General features: G+C 46.3%; 1 protein-coding gene across 4 annotated transcripts in view; it reads left to right on the plus strand.

Annotated features, from left to right (window-relative positions):
- The window catches only part of TEAD1 (TEA domain transcription factor 1), a 280154-nt gene that overhangs the window by 201354 nt on the left and 54024 nt on the right, over positions 1-24776 (plus strand). For 3 of the 4 annotated variants that reach the window (XM_055142567.1, XM_055142568.1, XM_055142565.1), the window contains 2 exons: positions 8223-8287; positions 10861-10923. In XM_055142567.1, coding sequence (XP_054998542.1) covers positions 8223-8287; positions 10861-10923 — 128 coding nt within the window. Of the gene's footprint in view, positions 1-8222; positions 8288-10708; positions 10772-10860; positions 10924-24776 lie in introns of all 4 variants that reach the window. The other variant, XM_055142566.1, reaches the window with a different exon arrangement.

Raw genomic sequence — 24776 nt, forward strand, 5'->3', positions numbered from 1 at the left:
TTTAGGTAACTGTGTATAGGGTGGATTAGAAAGAGGAACAACTGGAGGCATAAAGTATTAAGGGTAGTTTAATTACTCATCAGAGGATTAAAAGATGACTTACCTCTTTATTGCTTCATAGAGTATGAGCCATTATAAACAATTGCTTCATTCATATTTATTTTTTCTAGACAAAATCACAAGAATGTGTCGCCAACATACAGGAGCTGCATTGAATCCATGCATTGTAGCACTGTCCTGTAGCACTGCCCTCCTGTTCTTCATGGATTTGCTGAGCGGGCACCAGTAACATCTCACAACAAACTGTGAGACTTGTTGTTACTGTTTTTGGCATATCAAATATGTCACGGGTAGCTTGCCAGGCTTTGCCTTGCAGGTGAGATACTCTCGGTAGTTTGCCGGGCTCTCTGAGAGGAATGGAAGGAATTGAACTCAGGTCAGCCATGTGCAAGGCAAACGCCCTACCCGCTGTGCTATCACTCAGAGATAGTTCTATACTGAGCTCCCTCTCACTGCATTGAATCCATAGCATTAAATATTTTTGCTGGTTCCTTTCTTTTTGACCTTACCGTTGAATGCAGATGTGTATTTTCTGGAATGCCCTGCTCAGATGAAGGGGAACACTCTGTTTTATGGGCCATCACTTGATAATGTAATCAGCAGCCGTTGAGATAGAGAAGGGCAGGCTAGAGTTACACCATACATTTGAAAAGATGGAGGGAATAAGTTTCATCTAACCAGAGGTTAACATAGCTGTTGTCTGTGTGTTCTTTCTTTTAAAACTGATCCTCTCAAGCTCATGGGCAAATGCACACAAAGGCTGTTTTAAGGATTTGCCGTGTTCATCTCCTGGAGGCCATCAGTTTGTTCTGTAAATCTTTTAGATCAAGAACACACAGTACCAGCCCCTGACAACCCAGAACCAGTTGCCTGGCCCTTTCTGGTGATTTTCCACATTGGTGCTGGGTTTTGGTCAATGATTTATATTGGAGATTAACCATGACACTGGTATCTAAACTTCCTCTTTGGCAACACTCTGAAATTGAGTCAAAAGCTCTTTTTCTTGAAACTTGCTGAACCTCTGATCTTAACCCTGTACCTCTCTCCCACTCTGGTCTCTGTCTGTCTCATGGACTCATTCAATCCGTGGCCTCTCATGAAGAACTTGCTCTGTTCTTGGCATGAGTGCACGTTGAATAGCAAAACACAATGATCTGTACTCATGTGCAAATGTTAGATAGTGGCAGAGGGTAGAAACTTGTCATAAAGTCCTTTAGATTAATGGAAAGTGGCAACTGTGGCATGTGCCACGGATGAGGGTATTGGGAAGGGTAGGGGAACTTGACCCTCTGCTCCTGGATGACAGACCTTTGCAGGTATTAGGAAACTTGTTAAAGGCGGAGATATTTCTTTGTGCTTCCTTAATGCCAGCACATTGTCAGTTCTTTCTCAGTGGTCCGTTCCCGGCTGGCTGTGGATTGGCCAGCTTTTGTAGACCTCCTTTCTTTTCCACGGTTGCTGGGACAATGGGAAGAAAATGGAAGAGAAGGTTAATCATTCATTTCTCATAGTAGGTAATGAAGACTCTTTACTGTCTCCTGGCAGTATCCATAGATACAGACTTCCTGGGTCTTACAAGAAAGGGGTCATGAAACATTACCATGTGCTTCTCTCTGGCCTGTGATGTAGGGTTCCGGTAGCATCCTCTCCCTATCTCTCTGCTTTCTGAGATTTTTTTTTCTTTTTTCTTTTTGGATCACACCTGGCAATGCTCAGGTTTTATTCCTGGCTCTGCACTCAGGAATTATTCCTGGTGGTGCTTGGGGAACCATATGGGATGCCGGGGATTGAACCCAGCTCGGCCGCATGCAAGGCAAACATCCAACCCGCTGTACTATCACTCTGGCCCCAATAATATACATATTGTTTTTTTTTCTTTTTATTTTATTTTATTTTTTCTTTTTGGGCCACACTCAGCGATGCACAGGGGTTACTCCTTGCCCATGCACTCAGGAATTACTCCTGGCGGTGCGTGGGGGACTATATGGGATGCTGGGAATCGAACGCAGGTGGGTCACATGCAAGGCAAATGCCCTATGCCCTGTGCTATCACTCCAGCCCCATTTTTTGCTTTTTAGGTCACAGCCAGCGATGCTCAGGGGTTACTCCTGGCTCTGCACTCAGGAATTATTCCTGGTGGTATTCGGGGGACCATATGGGATGCTGGGAATTGAACCCAGGTCGACTGTGTGCAAGTCAAACGCCCTACCCGCTGTGCTATTGCTCCAGCCCTGCCATAATATATTTTTAAATGTGGGTTCAGTGGCTATAAAGTATTTAAATGCCATCTTGTAGGTCTCATCTGTGAAAGTCCTTGGTAGCTGCTCTGCCCGTGAGCTTGTCTGCTGGAGGTGGAGGGCAGGCTGGCTGTGTGCCCACCTTTGGAGGGCATCCTTTTCAACTTACTAGTTTTCAACTACTAGTCTTTCTTTTCCTTTTTCCATTGATGCAGATAGTGCAATCTCAAAATGGGTTGGCAGGATATAGATGCCGCACTTCTGTCCCTGGCTAGTCACTCAGCACAAATGCACTGTCAACTGCTTGGGAAGGGAAGCTGAGGAATGTGAATACCACAGCTCCCTGTTCTCAATAACTTCATGATCTATCTGGTTGGAACCGAAGCCTATGTCAAAATGACAGAAAAGATGCAAATCAGCAGCAAAGAAACTTAGGTGCAGGGGGTTGTGGGTATTTAGGGAATGGTCCTGTGCATCTGGATAACTCAAGGACAAGGTGTTTGTGATGTGAGTGGAGTCCGAACACGCAGAAATGGGCATTGATAGTATAGACCATAGAAATGATTGTGCAGTTCAGAGCTCAGAAAGCTCAAAGAGCTAATAGTTAGGAACCTTCGCATATTCTAGTAGTGTGGTGGGTCAGGTTAGGGCTTATGAAGTGGTATAGAAGAGCCTGGTCTGTAGCCATAGCCTTGCTACTTCTTCAATATGGCTTTGGTCTAGCAATGAAGAGAACTTTCAGTTTTCTTTCTGGTTATCATTCTTGTACAATGAGGAGAGGATGGAGAGACTCCAGCAAAGGGAAGGTCAACAGAGGTTTCCTAGGGGTGTATTAGCTAGAGCTTCTGAGCAATTGAGCCTTCCAGGGTATGGGCTTAGAATCCCAAACCTGGCTTCAAACAGGGAAGGAGTTTTCTTTGTTATTTCTGCCTTTGTGGCTCCCTGAATCCATTCAGTCACCAAGTGGCTCTTATATTGTTGAAGCCTAGTGTCACTGGACTACAATTTCTAGCCACAGACCCTGCATTTGCTCTGCCTCAAACATGACCTTGAGGCCGCATCCCATTACATACACAGCCCACAATAGCATTAACCAGTCTTCTGTCTGGGTCAGGCAAGTGCAGTGCAAGCTCTGTGTTGTTTTTTTTTTCTGCCAGAATCTCTATTTCAGTCGGAAATTTCACCGCAATCTGGGATAAAGGAGAAGTCTTTGAGGGGCTCCCTCTCAACGCTGTCAGGCTGTTCAGGATCGAGAGGAAAAGTAAAATGAAACCTGGATTACACTGCCTGGTGAGGATCACGTTCTAAACAGATCAGGTCCGGCCGCTTCTGTCAACTGCTGCGGACTCTACCTCTGGGGAAAGCCGGGCCAGCTAAGCTGCAGGATCAGAGCCTGACAGATGTGGGTGGTGGGCATTTCTAAAGACAGCTTCCTGGGACAGAGCGGCTGTGGTGTAGTGGCACAGGGTGGGAAGGTGTGCCGCCATGGCCACCCAGCTCTGTAAGCTACTAAAAGTGTCTAAAGAGAAGCAGGAAGGAGGCGAGTCCTGCATGCTCTGGTGCTGAGTGTGGCACCTGGAGACAACTGGACTCAAAACAGTGTATAGCAGTTGAAGGGGCAGGAGGGCCAGCACACACTCAGCTTTATTTATTTATTTTTGAGTCCCAGTATCCCTGCCTTTTTTTTTCTTTTTTTCCCTTTTGGTTTTGGTCTTTGGGCCACACCCAGCTGTGCCCAGGGTTTAATCCTGGCTCTGTGCTTAGTGATCACTCCTGCTGGCGGGCTCAGGGGACCAGATGAGGTTCTGAGGATTGAGCCGGGGTCAGCCTTATGCAAGCAAGCTGTGCTCTCTCACCAGCCAGCCACTTGCAGATGAATTTTAAGCGATGCTGCTTTCTCTGTGTAGAGTGTTCTTCAACCTAGTCTCTTCTCTTTGGCCTTCTCTTTAGTGGATGAGAGGCACATGGAAGACTTTCAGGAGGAGCCTTGTCACGTCAGTCCCTTCGAAATGCAACAGCAGTCATAACATCAAATGTTCTGGTGGGTGGCTCGATGGGAAGGCATGTGGGAGCCCAGAGAACGGGAATCAAGAGTCTGGGTGGGGAGGACACAGTGTCAACTGTCTGGTTAATTCTCTGAAGAACCTTTCTGTGGGAGAGAATTTTTCACAGTGAAACACGGAGGAAATTTCATTTATGTTTTGCTTCTCTGGGAGGACTTTCTAGACTTCCTGAACTCTCAGTGGCCTATTTATTTCCCAGACATGTTATGGGATTCTCTTTTATGGCAGTCATTGTCAGTTGACCTACAGCTGATTTATTCTTTTTTAGCCCATGTGTGATACATGGGGCCCCAGTGGACAGATAGGCTGGCTGACTTCTCTCTATATCTTGGATGCACCCGACCCCAAGTAAGGCACAAAAGGGATGATTTCCACATAATTAATTGCATGGTTCATTTAGGATTAACAAAGAATTGTTTTAGGATTTGTTTAGCAGTGTCCTGACTGACTACAAAGTTAATTTTGTGCAGTCCTTTTATATGTATGATTGATATCAAACACACACGTGTGTGTGTGTGTGTGTGTGTACACACTTGTGTACATGTGACCTCGAGAGAGCCTTAGAGAAATGATGAGGGTGAACCCCAACCATTCTGATCATATCTCTAAAACAAGACTGCTGTATGGACTAGAGGCAGATCCTTGTTGTTCTAGGAGTAATTATGATACTGAACTTTTCATCCTTGGTTAAAGACTGGTTTACTGTAGGACCATGGTCTAAATCCCAGATTCTGGGCTATTGTAGATATGTAAGCTCTAACTTAAGATGAACCAGTGTTTAATTTTTTTTTTTTAATAATGCAAGGCACATTTTAAAAACAGATAAATCTAAATAAGTCATCATGTTCACAAAGCCTCCATTAAGCCATTTTTTAAAAAAATTACATGAGATGATTAACAGTTTGATTAGGGCATGATAGATACTTAGTGCTAGTTGAATGTGAACATAAAATTGGAATCAGTCATATGCCTGATGGTAAAGCTAGTAGGAATTATAGAAACTTCAAGTTTTTGTGACTTCAAACATGGTATAAAAGAAGAATACAGGCTTTTTACTTGTTTGTATTATAAAACAGGGACATGATGAGCTTTCAGTGAAATCATGAATACAGTGTCATTTTCAAGAAATAGTAAATACTCAATGAGGGCCTCTTCTAGAAGTAAATTTTAGACCTGCCTTGACCTAAGTATGAGTGGTCAAAATTATAAAATTCCAAGGGGTGCCATTTGCATAGATTCCAGAGCATACAATCACATGTGGCTATCCTGGATATTGACCTCATTTACTCAGTTAAATAACAACAAAAATTAAAAATAGATTACATCAGTTAAAAGTCACACCCATCAAGCTATTCTATCACAAAATAAACAAGAATGGTCAGGAGACATTTTACCATCTGGATCAGGTCCAGATAAAATTGCATAAGACAGAGGCCGAGGTTAGAAACCCCAACCCCCCTCACCATCCCCTATGCCCCCTTTGTGGCCACTCAGACAGCCCTGCACGGGGTGCACAGTGAGACTCCGTGCTAGAGGATCTTGGCTCCTTGGCAGACACTGCCATTTAGGACCAGCTTCTGGTAATTAGGCACTCCTAGCCCGGCTCTGCTGTCAGCAGGCCTTTGAGACAAATTGCAAAATCTGTACAACCATCTGATAGACGGATAAGTAGACCCGATGACACTACAGGGGATATTGGTAGTTCTTAAAAGTTTGAAAGAGAATGCTTGGAGAAGCAGTCCTCAGAAACCAGGATTTTGAGGCCCCTTTTCTGTGATTGGTGCATGAGTTCAGTCACAGAATTGAGATATGAGAAGATCCTGACAGACTGGAGTCATCGGCTTCTTTTAATAGGAGGGAATGCAGTCGAAATACATGTGAAGCTCTAAATTGAGATCTAGAAATCCGAGCTATAGATGAAAAGCCGTGGGAATAGGCGAGGATATGCACCGAAATGAAAACAACCTAAAGTTCAAGCTGATAGAAGTTGACAGTGTGTGCCTACAATGAAATGCAGTGTTCGATTGCATTAGCAGAGGTCGAGTTTTCAGGTTGAGGAAGAGGATAGAAAGCACGCTGCAATGGGCCTGTCCTAGCAGGAGCATTACTGCAGTTCTGGACTGTAGGCTCTGAAAGGAAAGGAGACAAAGGACGACCCCAGGATAGATGTGGGACTGTTCCAGAGTTTGTCACCCGAAAACAAAGGAACAAGAGAGGCTGGGCTTGGGCACAGCTGCAGGAGGACTGAGAGCTGTCAGTTATCTGACAGGCGGGTCTGGGCGAAAGTGACAGGCCTTGTTCTTGTTGAGAGGAAACCCCAGGGACGGAAGCTACAGGAAGCACCCAACACAATATAAATATAGAGGGTCTATATTTATATTTTAATTTCTAAACATGTTTTAAGATAGAATGAGGACCAGGAATGTAGCTCAGCAGTAGAGTATTTGTCTTGCAGGGCTAAGGCTCTGGGTTCAAACGGCATCACTAAACGGGGCTGGAGCGACAACACAATGGGTAAGGCCTTTTCCTTGCATGTGGCTGATCCAGGTTTGAATCCCAGCATCCCGTATGGTCCCCTGAGCACTGCCAGGAGTAATTCCTGAGTGCAGAGCCAGGAGGAGTAACCCCTGTGCATTGCTGGGTATGACCCAAAAAGAAAAAAAAAACCCTCATCACTGAAGTAACAAAACCAACCACAACAAAAATTTCAATTTCAGATGTGCTAGTTTAGGCTTAAACTAGCATTTTAAGATTTAGAGTCTAGGGGTGGGAGTAAGTCATTCCATGCTTTCCATCCCCAAGATTCCATAGTTCCTTAGCTGGCAGGTGGTGGTGAGAGTATCCACACATTCTTAACACAGGCACATGGGGGGCCTGGATTTTGTAGGCAGCCACAGGAGGTAGCAGTCTTTAGAATTTGGGAGACAAGATTCCCATAAGGACACCCCATCCCAATCGCTTCTTGGCCTTTTGGCTAAGATAAAGTGCAGGACACCCCATGCCTCACTGGTCCTCATTCATGCTTTCCGCTAGTGGTAGGGAGCTGGAGAGTGGGGAGGGGTGGGGGGGCATAGTTGGGCCACATCCCAGGATTCCAGGGGGCGGTGTTGTTTTCTTCTGGTGCCCATTTGGTGCTGGTGAGACTTAAGGGAACAGAAGCTCTTGCTCTCTTCTGATGTGCAGTATGTCAGGGGGCAAAAGCAGCGGATGCTAATGATACAGTGAGCATTCTAGATATGACCGTAGGCAGCTGCAGGCCACTGTCTTGTATCACTATTTGTGTCTTTTTCATGGCATGTTTAGTAATGTGTTTCCTCTCTTAGCTTCAGGGGTAGATTTTCCTGTCATAATTATTTTAAGCCAGGTTATCTATTTGAGACTTAATGCATTTAACCATTTTCTTTCTCTGCTGCCCACCCTGACAGAAACTTGTATATGGTCTTCATACTGTTAGCTGCTTATCGTTGTGTGGTGTTGATGGCCACAACAGTTCATCAACTTGTGTCTGTGAGTCTAGCTAGCATTACCGTGGATAAAATCCTGGGTGAGGATGAATGAACTTGAAAAATGAGACTAGAATAGAACCAGGAGTTTGTATACTCTCTCACTGATCCTTCCTTGTATTTTTTTTTTCTTATACAAATGACAACCCATTGCTGATCAGGGTTCAAAACCAAAAGCCCTTGATCCTAATGTCCCCTTGTCAGTATTTTTGTCAGCAGTTATTTTTCTAACATTAGTACATGCAAGCTGTGACTTAAAAAAAGAAACACTTTTCTTGAATTCTACTTGTAGTTTTCAAAATTGTTGTTGTTGTCATGCTAAAGCCACCCAGCTTATTGTACATTCATCTTTCTTTCAGGTAGGAATGAATTGATAGCCAGATACATCAAACTCAGGACAGGGAAGACGAGGACCAGAAAACAGGTAAAACCACCTCCCTGGAAGGTCATGCATGTCAGCGAATGGCCCACGAGGCATTGGCTGCAGTGGCTGTCTGTGCTTTGGCTCCCAGGAGCCCCCCGTTTGCCTTCCCTGTAAGGATGTCAGCGTGCAGGTGTCTTAACACTGGCTCCACCTCGATGTTCAACAGTTCAAGTGACCCTGTACTGTGTGGTGTTGGGTTCTACCTCAACACACATGGGGAAGTTTCCCCACCAAGGACAGTCTACCGAACTGTTCCTGTATTAATTGCATTGGAAAACACGGCTTTCCCAAACCATGCATCTGCAGACATTACAACCTCCGCAGGTGCAAAAGACATATGTGAGTCATGACGTTTTGAGATTTTGCGTATTGTAAAACCCTGGGCTGATGTACATGTTTAGTCATCATTTCAATGAAAAAGTAACACTAGCAGCCGTGATTATTGGCCTGAATTTGATGCCGAGTGATGTGCACCCAGGGAACCCTATCTCCTCCAGCTATGGCCTTTTGTCAGTAGCTGCTGACTGAAGTGAAGTTGCCGAAAGACCAAGCTCTGTGGTTCGCTCCCCTCCGCCTTGTCAGGGCTCTGCTCTCCTTGTTCTTTCTGATATAAAGCAGCCCGTGTCTCTGGCCCAGTTTAAAACTGGAGTGGATGAGAAATGACTGTTTTTTAAAAACAGAAAAAGAAAGGGTAAAAGGACCAAATACATCTCACGGATGATTTGTTTACAGAAAAAAAAAATATATATATACATACATAAATATATAGACATTACTTTATAAAGATTGACCTATGCTGATCAATCTGGCATAGATCTAAAAGCTGTAGTCCTCCCCAAAGGCAAGCCCAACTGCTGTTCGGTTAAGCTTGAGCGACAGATTCCCACTCTGTGCTCAGAGATGAGTTGTGATCCGAGTGTTGATGAGGGGGAGCATTCCCCCAGCCCTGCTCCATAGGCCTCCCTCTTCCAGGAGCCTGGCAGCTGAGTCAGCAGCGAGGGCAGCGGGGTCTCCCCTTTCCTATCCCCCCCCCCACTCCCGCCCGCGCTCAGAGTCTGACATTGTCTGTGGGATGGATTTCGCCTCCACCCCGATCCCAACAGTGACCGGCCTCAAGTCATTCACCTGAGAGCAAACTCTCTCGGGTGACAATCAGTAAACATGGGAGCCTGATGGAGGGGTGAAGAGGGAGAGGATGGGGGGAGTTCCTGCTACTCTGTACTTTTAAGGGGAAAAAAAATTGCAAAACCACAAGCTGAAAAAAGAATGGAAATAAGTGCAAAAGCAAAGAGAAGAGAACGTAAGCGCTCACGGATTCTGCTCGTAGAGCCGCTAGAATGCTGGAAATAAAGTCCTTGCCTTGCAGGCAGAGTCTCTGAACTTCTGAATGGAGGGTTCTAAATTTCAGAAAGAAGAGAAATCTGATTCCCAGTGCACAGAAAGTCAACCCGGCTGTGTGTGGGGGGGCTGCCTATGAGTTCTGGTCACATGCCCGACCCCTTCACTGGGGGATGCTTCTAAATTTAACCAAGCCCCACTGAAGGAGATGCAAATTTGTTTGCCCAGTAGAATCATTTGTCTCAGAAGCGGGTCTTGGCTTGCTTTCCACACCCAGGCATCCCGGGGCTGTTTCAGGCAGCCGTTGCTGATACCTCTCCAACGTGAATGTGCTGTTCAGCAAACCCGCATGGTTTTCAACCCAGATTTTTAACAGGATGGCTGGCTGGCTGTATTCACACTTTTTGCTTTGTAATAATATGCAAATCTACTTGGCACCCAGTCAATACCCAAAAGAGTGGAAGGATTAATGATATTTATAAGAGGGGGAGAAATCCCGCTCTGCTAACTGGGTCTTTCCATTTCTCTTTGAGATCTAATTTACATGTCAGTATTATTTTAACATTTGCTACAGAATCCAGAGCTCTTAATGAGATCAGAATACAACCAACAGCTTCAGCTTTTTGATGCTGCAGAATGTGCTAATTTATGGAGTCTCTTCTAAATTGTGGTGTGGGGGGGAGAGGGGGATTTCCCCTCCTGATACCGAGAAGAGATAAATATTTCATTTACCTCTACCCCCACCTTTTAAATTTTATAAAGTAAACCACCCACTTTCCCCTTTCTCCGCCTGTGCCCCTGGTTTCTTCCATTGACAGATGTGAGTAGCCTGAACTTTCCTCCAGAATCCAGTCACTGCAGTGGTGACCCAGTCTGAAAGCTTAGAGCAGCGCTGGGGGCTTGGTCTGGCTGGGACTGTGTATTCCTAACTGCAGAGCTTTGTTGAGATGCAAATAACCTCCCCCCACCCCCGCCCCCCTGCCCCCGAAACCCTCCGAAGGAGTAGCAATTTTATATTTGATTTCCTTTTTTTTGTTTTGTTTTGTTTTGTTTTGTTTCCCTTCATAAACCCGAACAATGTAGGTGTCTAGTCATATACAGGTCTTAGCAAGAAAGAAAGTTCGAGAAATTCAAGCCGCCATTAAGGTACGTCTGGCTTGCCCAGTTGTAGGGGGCTTTTCATCTCCATGGTTACAGGCTTTTCCTTTGTTTTCCTCCCTTCCCCTACCCTGCAGGTGTCTAGTCACATTCAGGTTCTTGCCAGAAGGAAATCTCGTGATTTTCATTCCAAGCTAAAGGTATGCGCTTTCCTGCTTTTTGGCTTGTGGTTGCTATGCATCTCACTTCCTGTTTTCCATGGTGACTGGTGAAAGCCTGGTGCTGGGATTCTCGTAACCTAGTTTCCTTGCATGTGAGAGCTGTTTACATTTCTTTGTGTCTAATCTCTCTGTTTCTGTACTAGCCTCACATTAAGCTCAGAGTGTGTGTGTATGTGTGTGTGTGGTGTGTGTGTATGTGGTGTGTGTGTGTTCCTAATAACAATGCAAACGCAGCAGAGAGCTGGTCTTGATAACTTTTCGGCACAAAAAATGTGATTTATTTAAAAAAAAAAGTCCAAGCATGCAAAATTATAGAAATACCAAAAGAGAATCACTCCCGTGCTAGTCGTCAAGAAACTACTTTTAAAAGAATATTTAGAAATTATTTTAAGTTGTGTTTTTTCATGTAGTTTTAAGAATACTTATGAAAACTATAAGGTATGGACCTTAAAAAAGGACAGATATTAGAAATGGGGAAACTCTTGATCAAATGTTTGCAATTCCATATATACTAAAGTTTAATTTCTTTTCCCTGCATTTAATGTTCCAGTCTCTTACAATATATTTCTAGCAAATATGGAGGCATGGACAGATTTTTAAATGTAAATGCTCTCTACTCTCAACCCCTTTCAAAATTTGCAGTAAAACACATGGACACCCCCACGCCTTGTTTTGGAAATGCAAAGATGCTATAGTTCACTGAGGACTTTACTTTATAATAAAAATGAACTTGTAGTCCTTTTTTCTTTTCCATGTGCTTTTTAAGAAATTGTTCTAAGTGCGTCCCATACATAAGTAAATTTGTGTTTTTCTTCCCAAGGACAAAAGTACGATTCCACAGCTAAAGAGCTAAAGTGGTGAGCCCGGGGATGCTTCCCACAGTGCTCTGACTTTTTTATTTGTATGCAGACCAGGATGGCTGTGGAATCGCGTAGGGGCAGGCAGGAGCATCTGGGCGCCCTCTGCAGTGGGCAGCATGCTGGCTCGCTCGCACGTGTGGCTGATGGTGGCTGGCTTTTAGCTGCACTGGCTGAGCAGTTGGAAGACTAAGATAACTTTATAGATCCTGCTTTTTAACCAAGGTGCAGTTCTTTCTATGTGGATGTAACTACCCCATTGTTTGCTCAAATCCTGACTCTGTTTCTAGTTTCTCTGAGCTAATGAATTAATGATGTACAAAGAAGCTGACAGGTATCACGTGTGTATTTCCAATGTTATGAACCGCTCTATTTCTGCACTGTCATATGGTTCCTGTGGACAGCAGGGTCCACGGCCCTCCACTGGAGTCTCCCCCCAATAAGTGAAGGATAATGCTCTCCCCTTCAGAAGGGCTCTCTGGGAGACGCACAGAACATTCTCTTTTCTCATGTGGTGACTTCAGGAATCTTCATCAGTGGAGCCATTTCATCAGTCCTTTGCACACACTCACACAAACATTTGCTTTATTTTTTTCTTTTCTTTTCTTAAAAAAAAAAAAAAAAGATTGGACCATGGAGATGGCGCAGAGATGCAGTGTGCATGCTCTGCATGAGGGAAACCTGGGTTTGACTCCTGGCACCACATGGCACATGGTTCCCCCAGCTCTGCTGGGGGTGGGGGACAGGGGAGGCCTGGGGCTCAGAAGCCCTCCTCCCAAACAGATCGAGTTCCCTGCTCCTGCCAGCCCCCTTCAGCCATGGCTTCCTCTCCTTTAGGGCAGGCATGGAGGAGGCAGCAGCCTAACAACTGGTGCCGTTTGGGCTTTAAGGACCATCTTCTTGTTCCTTTCCTTCCTTCCTTCTGCCATGTTATTTTTGGGCGGAATGGAATCCTTTGTTTCTCCCTATCAGCCGACACCGAGGGAGTGTCCTAAGCCTGGCGCTCGTGGCTTCGGGCACTTGACAGCCGGCTTTCTCTTCACAGAGCTGGCTGTGTAAATTGGGCAGTGAAATGTAGGTTCCCACCAGATAAGTGTCGCAGAAAGAACCCACGTAGAGTGAGGAGGGGAGACTCGGTAGTGAGCCACCCTCCTGCAGGCTCTGGAAGGGAGAGATGGGCGCGAGCTGTTCTCTCCTTAAACTCTCTCCCATGTGCAGTCAGTGCACGGTGAAGATTGTGAAGGATGGAAATTTTGCCCCCCAGGGCCCCCGGTGTTTCACTTGCTGAAAGCCACCGGGCCTGCTGAAGGGTGAAGTGAGGGCCTTGGATGCCCACCTTCCTGAACTCAGAACCACCACTCTCTCGGAGGCCACTTATCGTGGGGATGGGGGGTTGGGGGCCGGGGTAGGGGTGGGCTTCGCTTCACCATGTGCTGCAGAAAGCCTCCAGAATCCTCGAGTTCCCTGGGGAGGGGCGCAGCCTTGTTGCCAGCTCTTCACCCATCACCCACATTTCTTTGTAAGGGGAACTTTAAACTTTGAGCCTTCGAGGCGTCTGACGCTGTGGGGGTGGGGTGTGGTCCCTAAGGAACTCAGTGCGTGGTGGTCAGAGCTACTGCAGAGCCACTGAGTCACCGCCCTGAGTGCTTCAGGATAGTTCAAGGACGGCAAGACAGCAGCCACCTGCCTGCGGCTTTGTCGTGGCCTTCACCTCCTGTAGGCCTTTCAGCCCAAACTTTCTTCAGCAATCAGTGCCAGGAAGCGGGCCCAGGGGTTGAGGCTGACAGGGCACAGTGGGTTTCCCTGCCCAGTCAACCCTCTCCTGCTGGGTTCTCACAAGCAGGCGACCAACTTGTTTGTGGGAGACGGGAAGGAGCAGCTTCACAGAGTTCACCGCGGGGTCGGGCTGATAGCGCGTCTTCTCTGCCTCCCACACTACCTAATGAGATAAACTTGCTACAGAGAGTTTCGACATCCCAGGAGCCAGCAAGGACAGCTTTTAGGGGTGGTGGCAGTGGCAGGGACAGTCCAACCGACAAAAGGTATTACTGTGCCTGAGAAGATGCCCAGGTTCCTGGCCACCAACCGTCTCCGCCATCCCTTGCAGGCACTGCCTCGGCCCAGGAGCCCTCCCTTTTCTTCATGTGCTCAAAAATCAAAGAACTTCTTTTCTGCAGGGTACACAGAGGCCTGTGGCCCTCCAGTAGAGACTAAGTCAAGCGTGCCTCTCCTTGACCTCCTGAAAAGCTGGAGGCACGGTTTGCTTGCTCCTAGCCCAGGCTCCTGCAAGAAGGACTGACTTCCCTGGCAGCCTTCTTGCCTCCGTGGCTGTCTCCACTTCCCGGGGAGGAAGGATGCCTCAGCCTCATTTCAGTCTCGGACTTTGTAGCCTTGATTTAAAGCACCCAGACTTGAAGTTTCGGATTAAAACCTTATTTGAAACCTTCACGGTTCTTTATGAAAGAGTGGAAATGGTTTGAGCAGAAGCGCACTCGGAGCCTTAGCATCCCGAGTCTTCTGGCTGTCCGGTTAGTATTTGCCAAACCCCTCTGCTTGCGGCAGAGGGAAAGGAGAGAAATACCTGCTTCTCGGCTGCCCACCCACTCTATTTTTGGCTTTTTGAGCCACACCCCTCAGTAGTGTTCAGGGGTTCCTCCTGGCTCTGCACTCAGGAATTACTTTTGGTTATTCTCAGGGGACCATATGGGATGCCAGGAATTAAACCCAGGTCAACCACATGCAAGGCAAACACCCTACCTGCCGTACAGTTCTTCCCAAATATTCCACCCACTCTTGCTAGGCATTTTCTGTGGCCTTTGAAGGCTCACCAAGGGGTGGGCGAGGCCTCAGGGCTGGAGTGCTTTGTATGCAGAATCCTAGGGTCCTCCTAGCCCTTCCCCCACTGAAATATTCTCCGCCCTATCACCTGTTCTACCTTATTCCTTAGAAGAGAACAGACTAAAAAGAGGGTGGTGAAGGCTGGGCGTATAGTTCAGTGGTAGAGGGCATGCTCCTTAGGTAAAAGATTCTTGGTTCTGTCTGTGGCACACACACCCCAATAAAAAGAAAATAATGGCCATTGTTTTGCCACAGTCACAAATGAGTCACGCTAGCTATGAAAGCACACTCCTAAACATCTGCTAGAGAAGTTCCAAAGGTCAGCCAGCCTTCTGCTTCTGCAAACACCAGTGGTTCTCAGAGTGCTTGTTTATGAGCTCGAGCACCCCCAAATGGGTGGACTTTAATTTTAATTTTTGTAAAAAGGAGGATTGTTTTACCGAAAGCTTAAGATTGCCACATCGATCTGGACTCTAAAGTCACAGAAAGGATGACTTAATTCAGTCCAGCAAACTCCCCATCTCGAGCCCACTGCGTTCGTCCCGGGCCTGTGAGACGCGGGGCATGGCGGGTTGAATAAGCAAAGTCTCTTGTTCGAGGAACACTCAAATTTTCTGTTATTTTTGGCCATACTGTTGGGGAAATGCGATATTTCCAGCCGCTTGTCCCCAGTGAGGGGAGCTCTTCAGGAGGAATTTTCGCAAAGCAGAACGGAAGCCTCAGCGTGAATGAAAAGAATGCTCGGTGTGTGAAAATGACCAAAGCCCCACCAAGGAGGTTTATCAGAACAGAACAGGAGGCACAGAGTAGCAGGCAGGACCCTTGCCATGCTTGCATCCAATCAGAGTTTAATCCCCAGGACAACACACGGTCCCCTGAGTTCCTCCAGGACTGATCCCTGAGCACAGGGTCAGGAGTAAGCCCTGAGTAGACAACCGGGTCCAACTCACCCCTCCCTCCAAAACAAAACAAAATGAGCACTGTAGAAAAAAGCAGCAAGATTGCTACCAAGAGGTGAGGGTGGATTGAGGAAGCAGGCAGAACCACTTCAGTTGGAGCCTGCGAGGGGATGCCCTGCGTCCTCTTGCCGGGAGAAGGCCCCTCTGTGGGCTCAGGGAGCCACACCGGCCTTGGTTCCTTTGTGCTTCAGGAAAACTAACTGGTTTCAGCGGCGAGCCAGGAGGGCGGCAGAGTGGAGCTGCAGGGAGACTCTTGGGGTGCTTGGGGTGCTGCTCAGAATCTGGGGGAGAATACAGCCGGGACAAGCTGGCTCCAGCCCTCTCCAGAATGACTTTCCTCCCTGACTGCCTCCTTATTCAGGGCTACTCTGCCTGCTTCACACTCTTTAAAAAAAAAAAAAAAGTCAATCATATTTAAACGTTATAATATTAAATTGGAAGCATGTATGCCAAAACTTTTCAGAAAGATTTTCAATAACAATAATAAAATATCTAGGTTAGGGACTGGAGAGATAGAACAGCTTGCACACAGCCACCTCTGGTTTGACCCCCAGTATCCCATATAGTCCCCTGAGCACCACCACTAGTGGAGCACAGAGCCAGGAGTAACTCTTAACACTGCTGGCTGTGGCCCAAAAATAAAATGAACAAACAGAAACCTCTTAGTTTCTGGATTGAAGTGATAGTTCAGTGGCTGGAGCACATACTTTGCAAGTCAGAGGCCTGGGTTCATCCCCCAGCATCACATGATCCCCCAAGCTCTGCTGGAAGCAACCGTCAAGCACAGAATAGAGAGTCGCCCTGGTTTGGTCCTCAAACCTGAAAGCCCCAGTTAAAGTTGGGTTCTCCTAAAGGAATGGCTGTTAACTCAGGGTATGTGCCAAGATTTACTGTGAAGCTTGTGTTTTTGTTATATTTAAGATGTAACAAGAGAACAAGTGCCAAGAATATTAAACACCCATATTTGTACTACCTAGTAACAGTTGTTTTCATTATGACATATTTTCTTTAAATTTTTAAGAGGAAGAAATCAAAGAGCAAAAGATTAGTCATCTTGGGGCTGGAGTGATAGAACAGCGGGTAGGGTAGAGCATTTGCCTTGCACACGGCTGACCTGGGTTCGATTCCCAGCATCCCATATGGTCCCCTGAGCACCACCAGGAGTAATTTCTGAGTGCAAAGCCAGGAGTAACCCCCATACATTGCCGAGTATGACCCAAAAAGCCAAACAACAACAACAACAACAACAGCAACAAAGATTAGTCTTCTTATTCCTAATTTCACCTTCCCAGCTCCTTCCCACCTCAGTCTTCCCACTTACAGTGTCTGTCCTCTACATTTATTTCCTGGAAAAAAAAAACAGATGCCGTAGAAACTGGCATTCTACCCCATCCTAAAATTAATTTCTGTGTTGTGCTCATTGTCTAATTAAACCATTGGTATTCACCATGAGACTTCTCTCTGTAGTACAGGGCCTCCTTGGTCAAGATAGACTTATTGTGACCCTATGGGAGAGATGCACCGGGCGAGAAAAGTCTAGGGTGTGGTTGAAGTGCAGGGATGAGGTAGGGTGATGAAGAACACAGGGCAGAGGCTGGTGTGGGCAGAAGAAGGCTCCGCAGCCACAGTGGGCGTTCCAGGGTGTGCATTGATGGGGACAGAAGATGCAAAGCACTTGTAGCCAAAGCACCACCATGGGTTTGGGGCTTTCCGTCTCCTCAGCTGTAATATCCAAGAGACATGCTAGAGCTCTAACCTTGGGCTTAGTATGAGCACTTGGCTTTGAAGGACTCATTTCTTGGTGCTGTGAGGGCCATGTTTTGAGCCCCCTTATCCAGACAAAATTCTTTAGACCCAGGATTCTTACATATCAGGTAGGTTTTAAGTAGCCCTCATTGAGACTAAGGAAGATACTAGTTATAAAGTAGAAGATGACTCGGTGCAGCCACCATAGCTCATGGGTCTGTGACACATATATGTTTAGGAATCCTAAGGATGCCAAGTTAGCTTCCTAGGACCTGGCATCACCAGCACATCTCATAATTTATTGGCTCCCATCTCTCCCTTTCTGCGCACTCCATCTGAGCAGGCAGAGGCAGGAGACTGGGAGGTGTTGTGTGAACAACTTGAAAAAGTTTCAAGCTGGTGTGCAACTTGAAAAAGTATTCAGTATTTTGACTTATTCTGCTCAACGGTGAACAAAATTCATTACTGTTCCCTAAGTCCCAGGGAGTTTCCTTGGCTTTGTGGCCAAGCATGCACTACATGTGGGGCAGTCTTTCCCTGCCTGCTCAGTGCCTGCTATGCTTTTTCTGTTCCGAGTTGGCCCGTTTGTCCTGAGAGATTGTGCAGGCCCTGCCCCTGAGCCACAGAAAGGCTCTTCTTTATTTGCTGGCCTCAGACCCTTGCGTTGAGCCATGAGCAAACTCTGCAGACCACCTCTACCCTGTGGCGTATCATCTACCCTCTTCTGTGTTCGGGTGAGGGCCTGACTCCAGACAGGACTAAGAGGAAATGCAGTCTTCTAACCTCAGCTGAATACATCTTCAGCAGGAGATGTATCTGTGTCAGATCTCAGACGTGTACTGATGAAAAGCCTATCCTGGCTCACATTGCATCATCCCAGCACAGCAGAACAAGGCCTGCACATCTCTGATTGTGCCCAGTCGTTGGTGACTAATTTATGAGCTAAGTGTGCTCCCTGGGGCCATCTTCTTCATGCTTACCCTGGTGGCCTTTCTGATTTGATTTCTGAATAGGCCATTCTTTCCAATCTTCCATTCCTTCCCATAAGCAGAGAGCTTCAAGTTCAAATGGTTGATTTAATTCTCTTGAGGAGTTCAAGAACTTGACTGGGGCATGACTGAAGTTCACACCACTGAAACCTGGTTGTCCAGCCACTGATTCCACCCATGAATGGGCCTGTCTGCAGCAAAGACACACTTCCATCCCCCAGGAGGGGTTTCCCATGCCCCCTGCCCCAGTCTCCTGCAAAGGGGCTATTGGCTGCAGTACACCAGACAAAGGAAGCAACACCGTGACTCTTGGCCTTGTCATGTGATCTGGGTCGTGAAACACAGCCTTTACTGGCTTATCCTAGTCTTTGGGGAGGATTTGTTTTTTGGTTTGATTTTTGTTTGGGGGCCACAGCCAGCTGTGCTCTGGGCCTACTGGCCAGCTATATGTTGAGGGGTCACTCTTCGAAGGCTCAGAGGACCATATGAGAGCAGGCTACTGAATTTGGGTAAGCCGTGTGCAAAGCAAGCACCTTACCCATTGTACCCTCTCCAATCCCTTTGGGGAGTTCTTTGGCACTCATGGTGTGTACTTTCTCTCCTCAACCACAGTTTCATTACCTTATTTTTAATGTAATCAGATTAAAACTGAGGTGGAAGGCAGTTCATTCATTTCTCTTCCCAGAATGTGATGGAATTAGGTCCTCTTGGAGTTTGACAATGCAGAACTTAAAGACATTTACAGAGCACATTTACTTTTCTTGGTGAAAGAAGCCATGTCTGGAATGTCTTTTGAAGGACAGCAGAAGGAGTCTCTCTCTCTTTTTTTCTTTTTTTTGCCATACCCAGCAGTGCTTAGGGGTTATTCTCCTGGTTTCACAATCAGGAATTACTCCTGGCAGTGCTTGGGGGACTATATGGGATGTCGGGGATTGAACCCGGATCAGCTGCGTGCAAGGCAAGTGCCCTACCCACTGTGCTATTGATCCAGCCCTCCTACATGTTTACCCCTTCCTGGAGAGATTATCCTGGGAGGCACCCTTCAGTATAGACAATGCCCGAGAGTCACACTGATTCTGGAGATTCTGTATCAGGGCCTGGGCTCCTTAGTATTCCAGACTCAAGAAGGACAGAAGCTGGTAGGGCCCTTGCCGAGACAGCACCTCCACCACATAGCAAGGCTATTGGCAGGGTGCTGAGTGCTTATAGCTGACCTGTTGGTAGGCCCCTCTTTATAAATGAGCTTGCAGAGGTTCAAGTGGCTAAATTGCTTGCCCTGCATCACACTTCTGAATTTGATCCCAGGCAGCCCAACTGCCTCCGCTCCAGGTCAAGAATGATAGCCTGGGGCTGGAGCGGTAGCACAGCGAGTAGGGCATTTGCCTTGCACATGGCCGACCCGGGTTCGATTCCCAGCACCTCTTATGGTCCCCCGAGCACGGCCAGGAGTAATTCCTGAGTGTATGAGCCAGGAGTAACACCTGTGCATTGCCAGATGTGAACCAAAAAGCAAAAAAAAAAAAAAAAAAAATGATGGCTTAGGGCTGGAGCGATAGTACAGTGGGTAGGACTTTTACTTTGCACGCAGCCTACCTGGGTTGGATCCCTGGCATTCCATATGGTCCCCCAAGCACCACCAGGAGTAATTCCTGAGTGCAGAGTCAGGAGTAACTCCTGAGCATTGCTGGATGTGACCCAAAAAGGAAAACAAAAAAAAAAGAATGATGGCCTCTTCCCTGGCCTGGGTGATTTTGCAAACTCTCCTTTAACTGAAGCTTATCACTCTGTTTCAATAAACAGAGAAAACGTGTGTGGGAGAAAGTTATTCCTCTGGAGCTGCACCTGACCCTGCGGCCAGTGTGGGTTCCTCTGGCTTCCCAGGAGGGATAAGGTCAAAAGGGTGCCTTGCACTTGTCCCAGGCTTCCTGGTACCTAGGAGTCACTGGGCGTACCTTACAAAGGACATGGATCCTCACCTATTCTCCTTTATGGTGCCAAGCCCCACATCAGCATTAAAAGAAACACTATTGGCAATTATGAAATACTAAATATAGCTCGATACATTTTTAAAAGGAACAATGACAAAAACCTTGAAATTTTTTTCTTTGATGTGAATGGAGTCTTTGGCATTTGGAAGCACAATGAGAGAAATTAATTGCTACTCATTAGCTGGCGAGTCAGGAGAAGCGCGAATGTGCCTCCTCTCCCCGCATGAGCTGTGCCCTGACCGCAAGAGCCCCTTTCGTATTTGGTCCCGCTTTCTCTTAGAATAAGGAAATTAGAATTCGTGGCTAGAAAAACTCAAGTGCCCTTCATCCTTTCTCCAAAGGCATCATGGAGTTTCATGATGTTTATCTGCTCAGAGGCTACCACTCATTATCACTGAAGCCATGTAATTTCACTTAGTGCGAGATTAGTAACCACATCTGCAAAATTTCCTTTTTGTGAAGTATCCTGTGTTTCATCTTTTCTAAAAAACGTGATTTTTCATGCAACTTGTCTTCTTTCTCTTGCACTATATTGTTTTGTATTGGCTGCGGGAATATATAGGTAGACAAACATTGGCTACCTGTTAGATCAAGGGCTTCTGAATCCCTGGCCTTTGGATGCTTTAGTGATTTTTTTCCTGATATCTCAGTAAACTTACATCAGGAAATGTGTTGGCATCTTGCCTTTAAATTCTGAAATGAGAGGATAGAGGGATACTTCAGCAGCTAAGGTATGCAACCAGCCCAGGTTTGATTCTGGACACCCTCTGTGGTCTGACCCCTACCAAGAGTGAACCCCAAGTGCAGAGCCAGAAGTAAGTCCTGAGTACCACTGGGTGTGCCATGCTCTCAAAAAAAAAAAATTAAATAAATAAACTGGAATACATTGACCTAGTATGCTGTTTATTAACTTATTGTAACTGGCAGCTATATTATTATACATGTAGACAAGTTACTTTTTTATATTCTCTTTCAGATTTGTTTATGGTTAATGCCTAAACATGATAAGCATTGATTTTCCAAGATGATCAAAAGCTGGAAAGCAGAGGAGAGCAGGAAGAAAAGACTCTTGTACTGTCCAAAGACTGGCTTATCAGCTGGCCTTAGTCAGAGGGGCAGACCACTCTCACCACGTGCCTTTGTGGCAGGGCTGCCTTCTGTCATGCTTTTTACATGTAGACATATTCCAAACACTGTAAGTTTTTCAACCAGAAAGAGGAGGCAGGCAGTGGAACTGTTGCATCAACCTTGCTCTGCTTCATGAAAAATGAAAGCTGTTTACTTAGTAGCAATAACAGTTTGCACAGCTTCCGGCTGAATAGTGTACCCGTGACACAGCCTATTGGATCCTGAGTGACGGGGGTAGTGAGGCCTTTACAGGGTGGTGGACTGGAAAAGGGACAGTAAGGCCAGTAAAGTGGGTCTCGACATACACTGTTAGCTAGAATGCTCTGTGGGCCTCATCTCAAGCACCGTTGTTCTCACTCCTACTGCACCTGCCCTGGTTTTCAAACATTTCTTTTCATTTTTGTAGGGTTTTGTTTGTTTCTTTGGGGATCACACCCAACAGTGCTCAGGGACCTCTTTTAGTGGGGCTTGGGCAATCATACGTGATGGATGCTGAGGATAGAATTCAAGTTAGCCGCATGCAAGGTAAATGCCCTCCCTGTAGTATCTCTTTGGCTCATGTTTGTTTTGGTTTTGGGGGCCATACCCTGCCGTACTCAGAGGCTATTCCTGGTTCTGTGCCCAGGAGTGACCCTTGGCTGTGTTTGAGGGATTATATGCAGTGCCTGGGGTTTGGACCAGGGTCACGTGACCAGTGTAGCCTCTTGTAAGACAAGAGTTTTACCTCCTAGAATATCTCTCCAACCCATGGACCATGTTTCTTGCTCCAAAATGTTTTCTATATTCCAGTATTCCAGGTCATGGGTCTTAAGTTATGGTTTAGTTTAAAAGAGGGGGAGGGCGTTTACTTTTCTTTCCCCACTCCACTCCCCCAATATTTACTTTCTTGTGGTCATGTTCTTTATCATCTTAGAGTAGCTAAAATGTGTAATAAGGAGTTAAGGTGAAGTCGCCCCTGCTTTTTCCCTAGCACACATTCACATTTTTCTTATTCACCCCTGCTCTCAAATATGCAAAAACTATGCTCAGAGTATATCCTGTGAGCTTAAAGCTCACACACTTCAACACAGTATCGATTTAATGGTTTTTCTAGATTAAAGGGTGCCCCTCTTTTGTTAAGATTCATGTACATCTCAGATGTTGATGTGAAAACACCTTGAGTAAAATAAATATGGTCTATTATTATAATATATGGGGGGGTGTTTCACACTCAACAAGTACTTCCCCCTGGCTTGGCCCCCAGACATTTTTCCTGTTGCTTGGGGGACTAAGAGGGGTCAGGGGTCAAACCTGGGATTCCTTCATGCAGGACAGGCACTCCAGCTCTCAGAGTCCTCTTTCTGGCCTGGACATATATTTTGCAACTGTATTCAAGTATCCATTATTCCATAGATTATCACGCCCCTCCCCTCTTCCCCTTTAGTCTAAGGATGAGTGGTGAGAATAGAGTAGAAAATTGAAAAGTCGAGGCTATCAGACTAGAATGACACAGAGAAGCAATTTCCTCAGGTCTGACAGAGTTAACATTTTTCCAAAGCCAGGCATCTGTCTATGGGCGGCAAATGACAATTCAGAGACCCTTCCATTGAAAGCGCTCAGCCAGACAGCCTCCATCCTCCCATCCTCCCATTTCAGGATAAGTAGGTCTGTGGCCAGGCTCTCAGTTCTGATTTCAAGATCTCCCTGGCACTCCTTATTACCTACTGGATTAACTATACAAAGGTAATTTTACACACACAAACACACACACACACACACACACACACACACACACACACCATCATATACACACCTTTTAATTTTTAAATGTATAGCAGAGATAAAAGGGCAGTTGTTATAAGATTAAATGAGTAGGCAGAGTGTCTCCACTACAAAAGGTAGGAAATCACTGGAACAGACATTTTAGTCCATTTGCAGAAAATTGTCTATTCTCCAATAGGTAGGTCAAGTACAAAAAGAACCTCTACTTGAGATAAAATTTCGTCTCCACACTTGGCTTTCTATTAGAACAGGCAGTCCTACTTTTTAACACCTTGCTCTCTTTTCACTGGTGGGTTTTGGGCGACATGTGTTGAGAGGTATTTGCTTATAATGGAACTCTGCACACCTTGCTCCAAATACCAGAGGCTTTGGAGAGGGGGGGGGAAAAAAAGCCTTCTTTGTAGACAAAGAGAATTAGGTGACTTGCCCAAGGAAATGCAGTCATTAGCTCAGGCAGCCCCACCTGTAAGTGGCCATCTTGGTAGCTCTGGAGCAATTAATTTGCGCCTCTTCTTTTTTTTGGGAATGTGGTGTAATGTTTCTCTGTTTAACAAAGGGAGGAAAGTTCTGAAACAGTGTCACCAGGACAGCAAAGATAATGCTGCCTCCTTATTGACTGATACTTCTGCTCGATAATGAACATTCTGAGAGCCTGGGAAATAGCTGAGCTGGTAGAGCACACACCCACACATGAAAGGTCCTGAGTTGGATCTTTGACACCACCTGACTCTCCGAGCACCACCAGGCTGTTCTTATGGGCTCTAAGAACCACCTGGCCCTAGCACACCCAGGTCAGACACCACCACCAAGAATGTTCCACCAGCACCCCACCCAGCACTCCAAGTTCTGGCCCCTATTTTTTTTTAAATCAAACTTTTTTTTTCTTTCAACATTTGAATGCTTAGGGGTTACTCCTGGCTCTCCACTCAGGAGTTACTCCTGGCAGTGCTTAGGGGTGCCATATGGGATCCCAGGGGTCAAACCCAGGTCACCTGATAACAAGGCAAATGCCTTACCTGCTCTACTCTCTCTCTAGCTCTGTACTTGAGCTTTCTGAGTCTCTCTGCCCAAACACGCACACACACGCGCACACACAAACACACATTCTTTTGGGGGGCAATCAGAATTGTCTGTCACCAGCATTTCATAAACATAAGCCTCTCCTGTGCAAGAGGAGCCCTTGAATGAGCTTCTGGGATAGAACCAAGCACTCCACTGTTTGGAGTTGTTCCTCAGAATTCACATCAGCCCGCTGGGCAGGGCCGCTCATCTGCCCTTCCCCAGATCCCTAGCCCGGGACCTGGAGAGGGTGTAAGGCTTGTTCCTTCCTGGGGATGGTGCCTGAGGTCTGACCCATGCCACGGGTTGAGTTTCAGCAAGCACCTTGAAGATGTTTAGAATCCTTGTGATGGGTTCGGTTGATGCTGGGGCTGGAAACCAAAGTGATTGGTCCGAAGAGAAGATATTGATGTCAGGGTTCTCTTGACAGAAGAAGGAATAAGTCTGAGTGGGCCTCTATTTCTGTTGATTATCCAAAGGTTCCACCTTGACAGGTGTCCCCACAAG

This window comes from Sorex araneus, chromosome 6 (assembly GCF_027595985.1).
Source record: "Sorex araneus isolate mSorAra2 chromosome 6, mSorAra2.pri, whole genome shotgun sequence".
Lineage (NCBI taxonomy): Eukaryota > Metazoa > Chordata > Mammalia > Eulipotyphla > Soricidae > Sorex > Sorex araneus.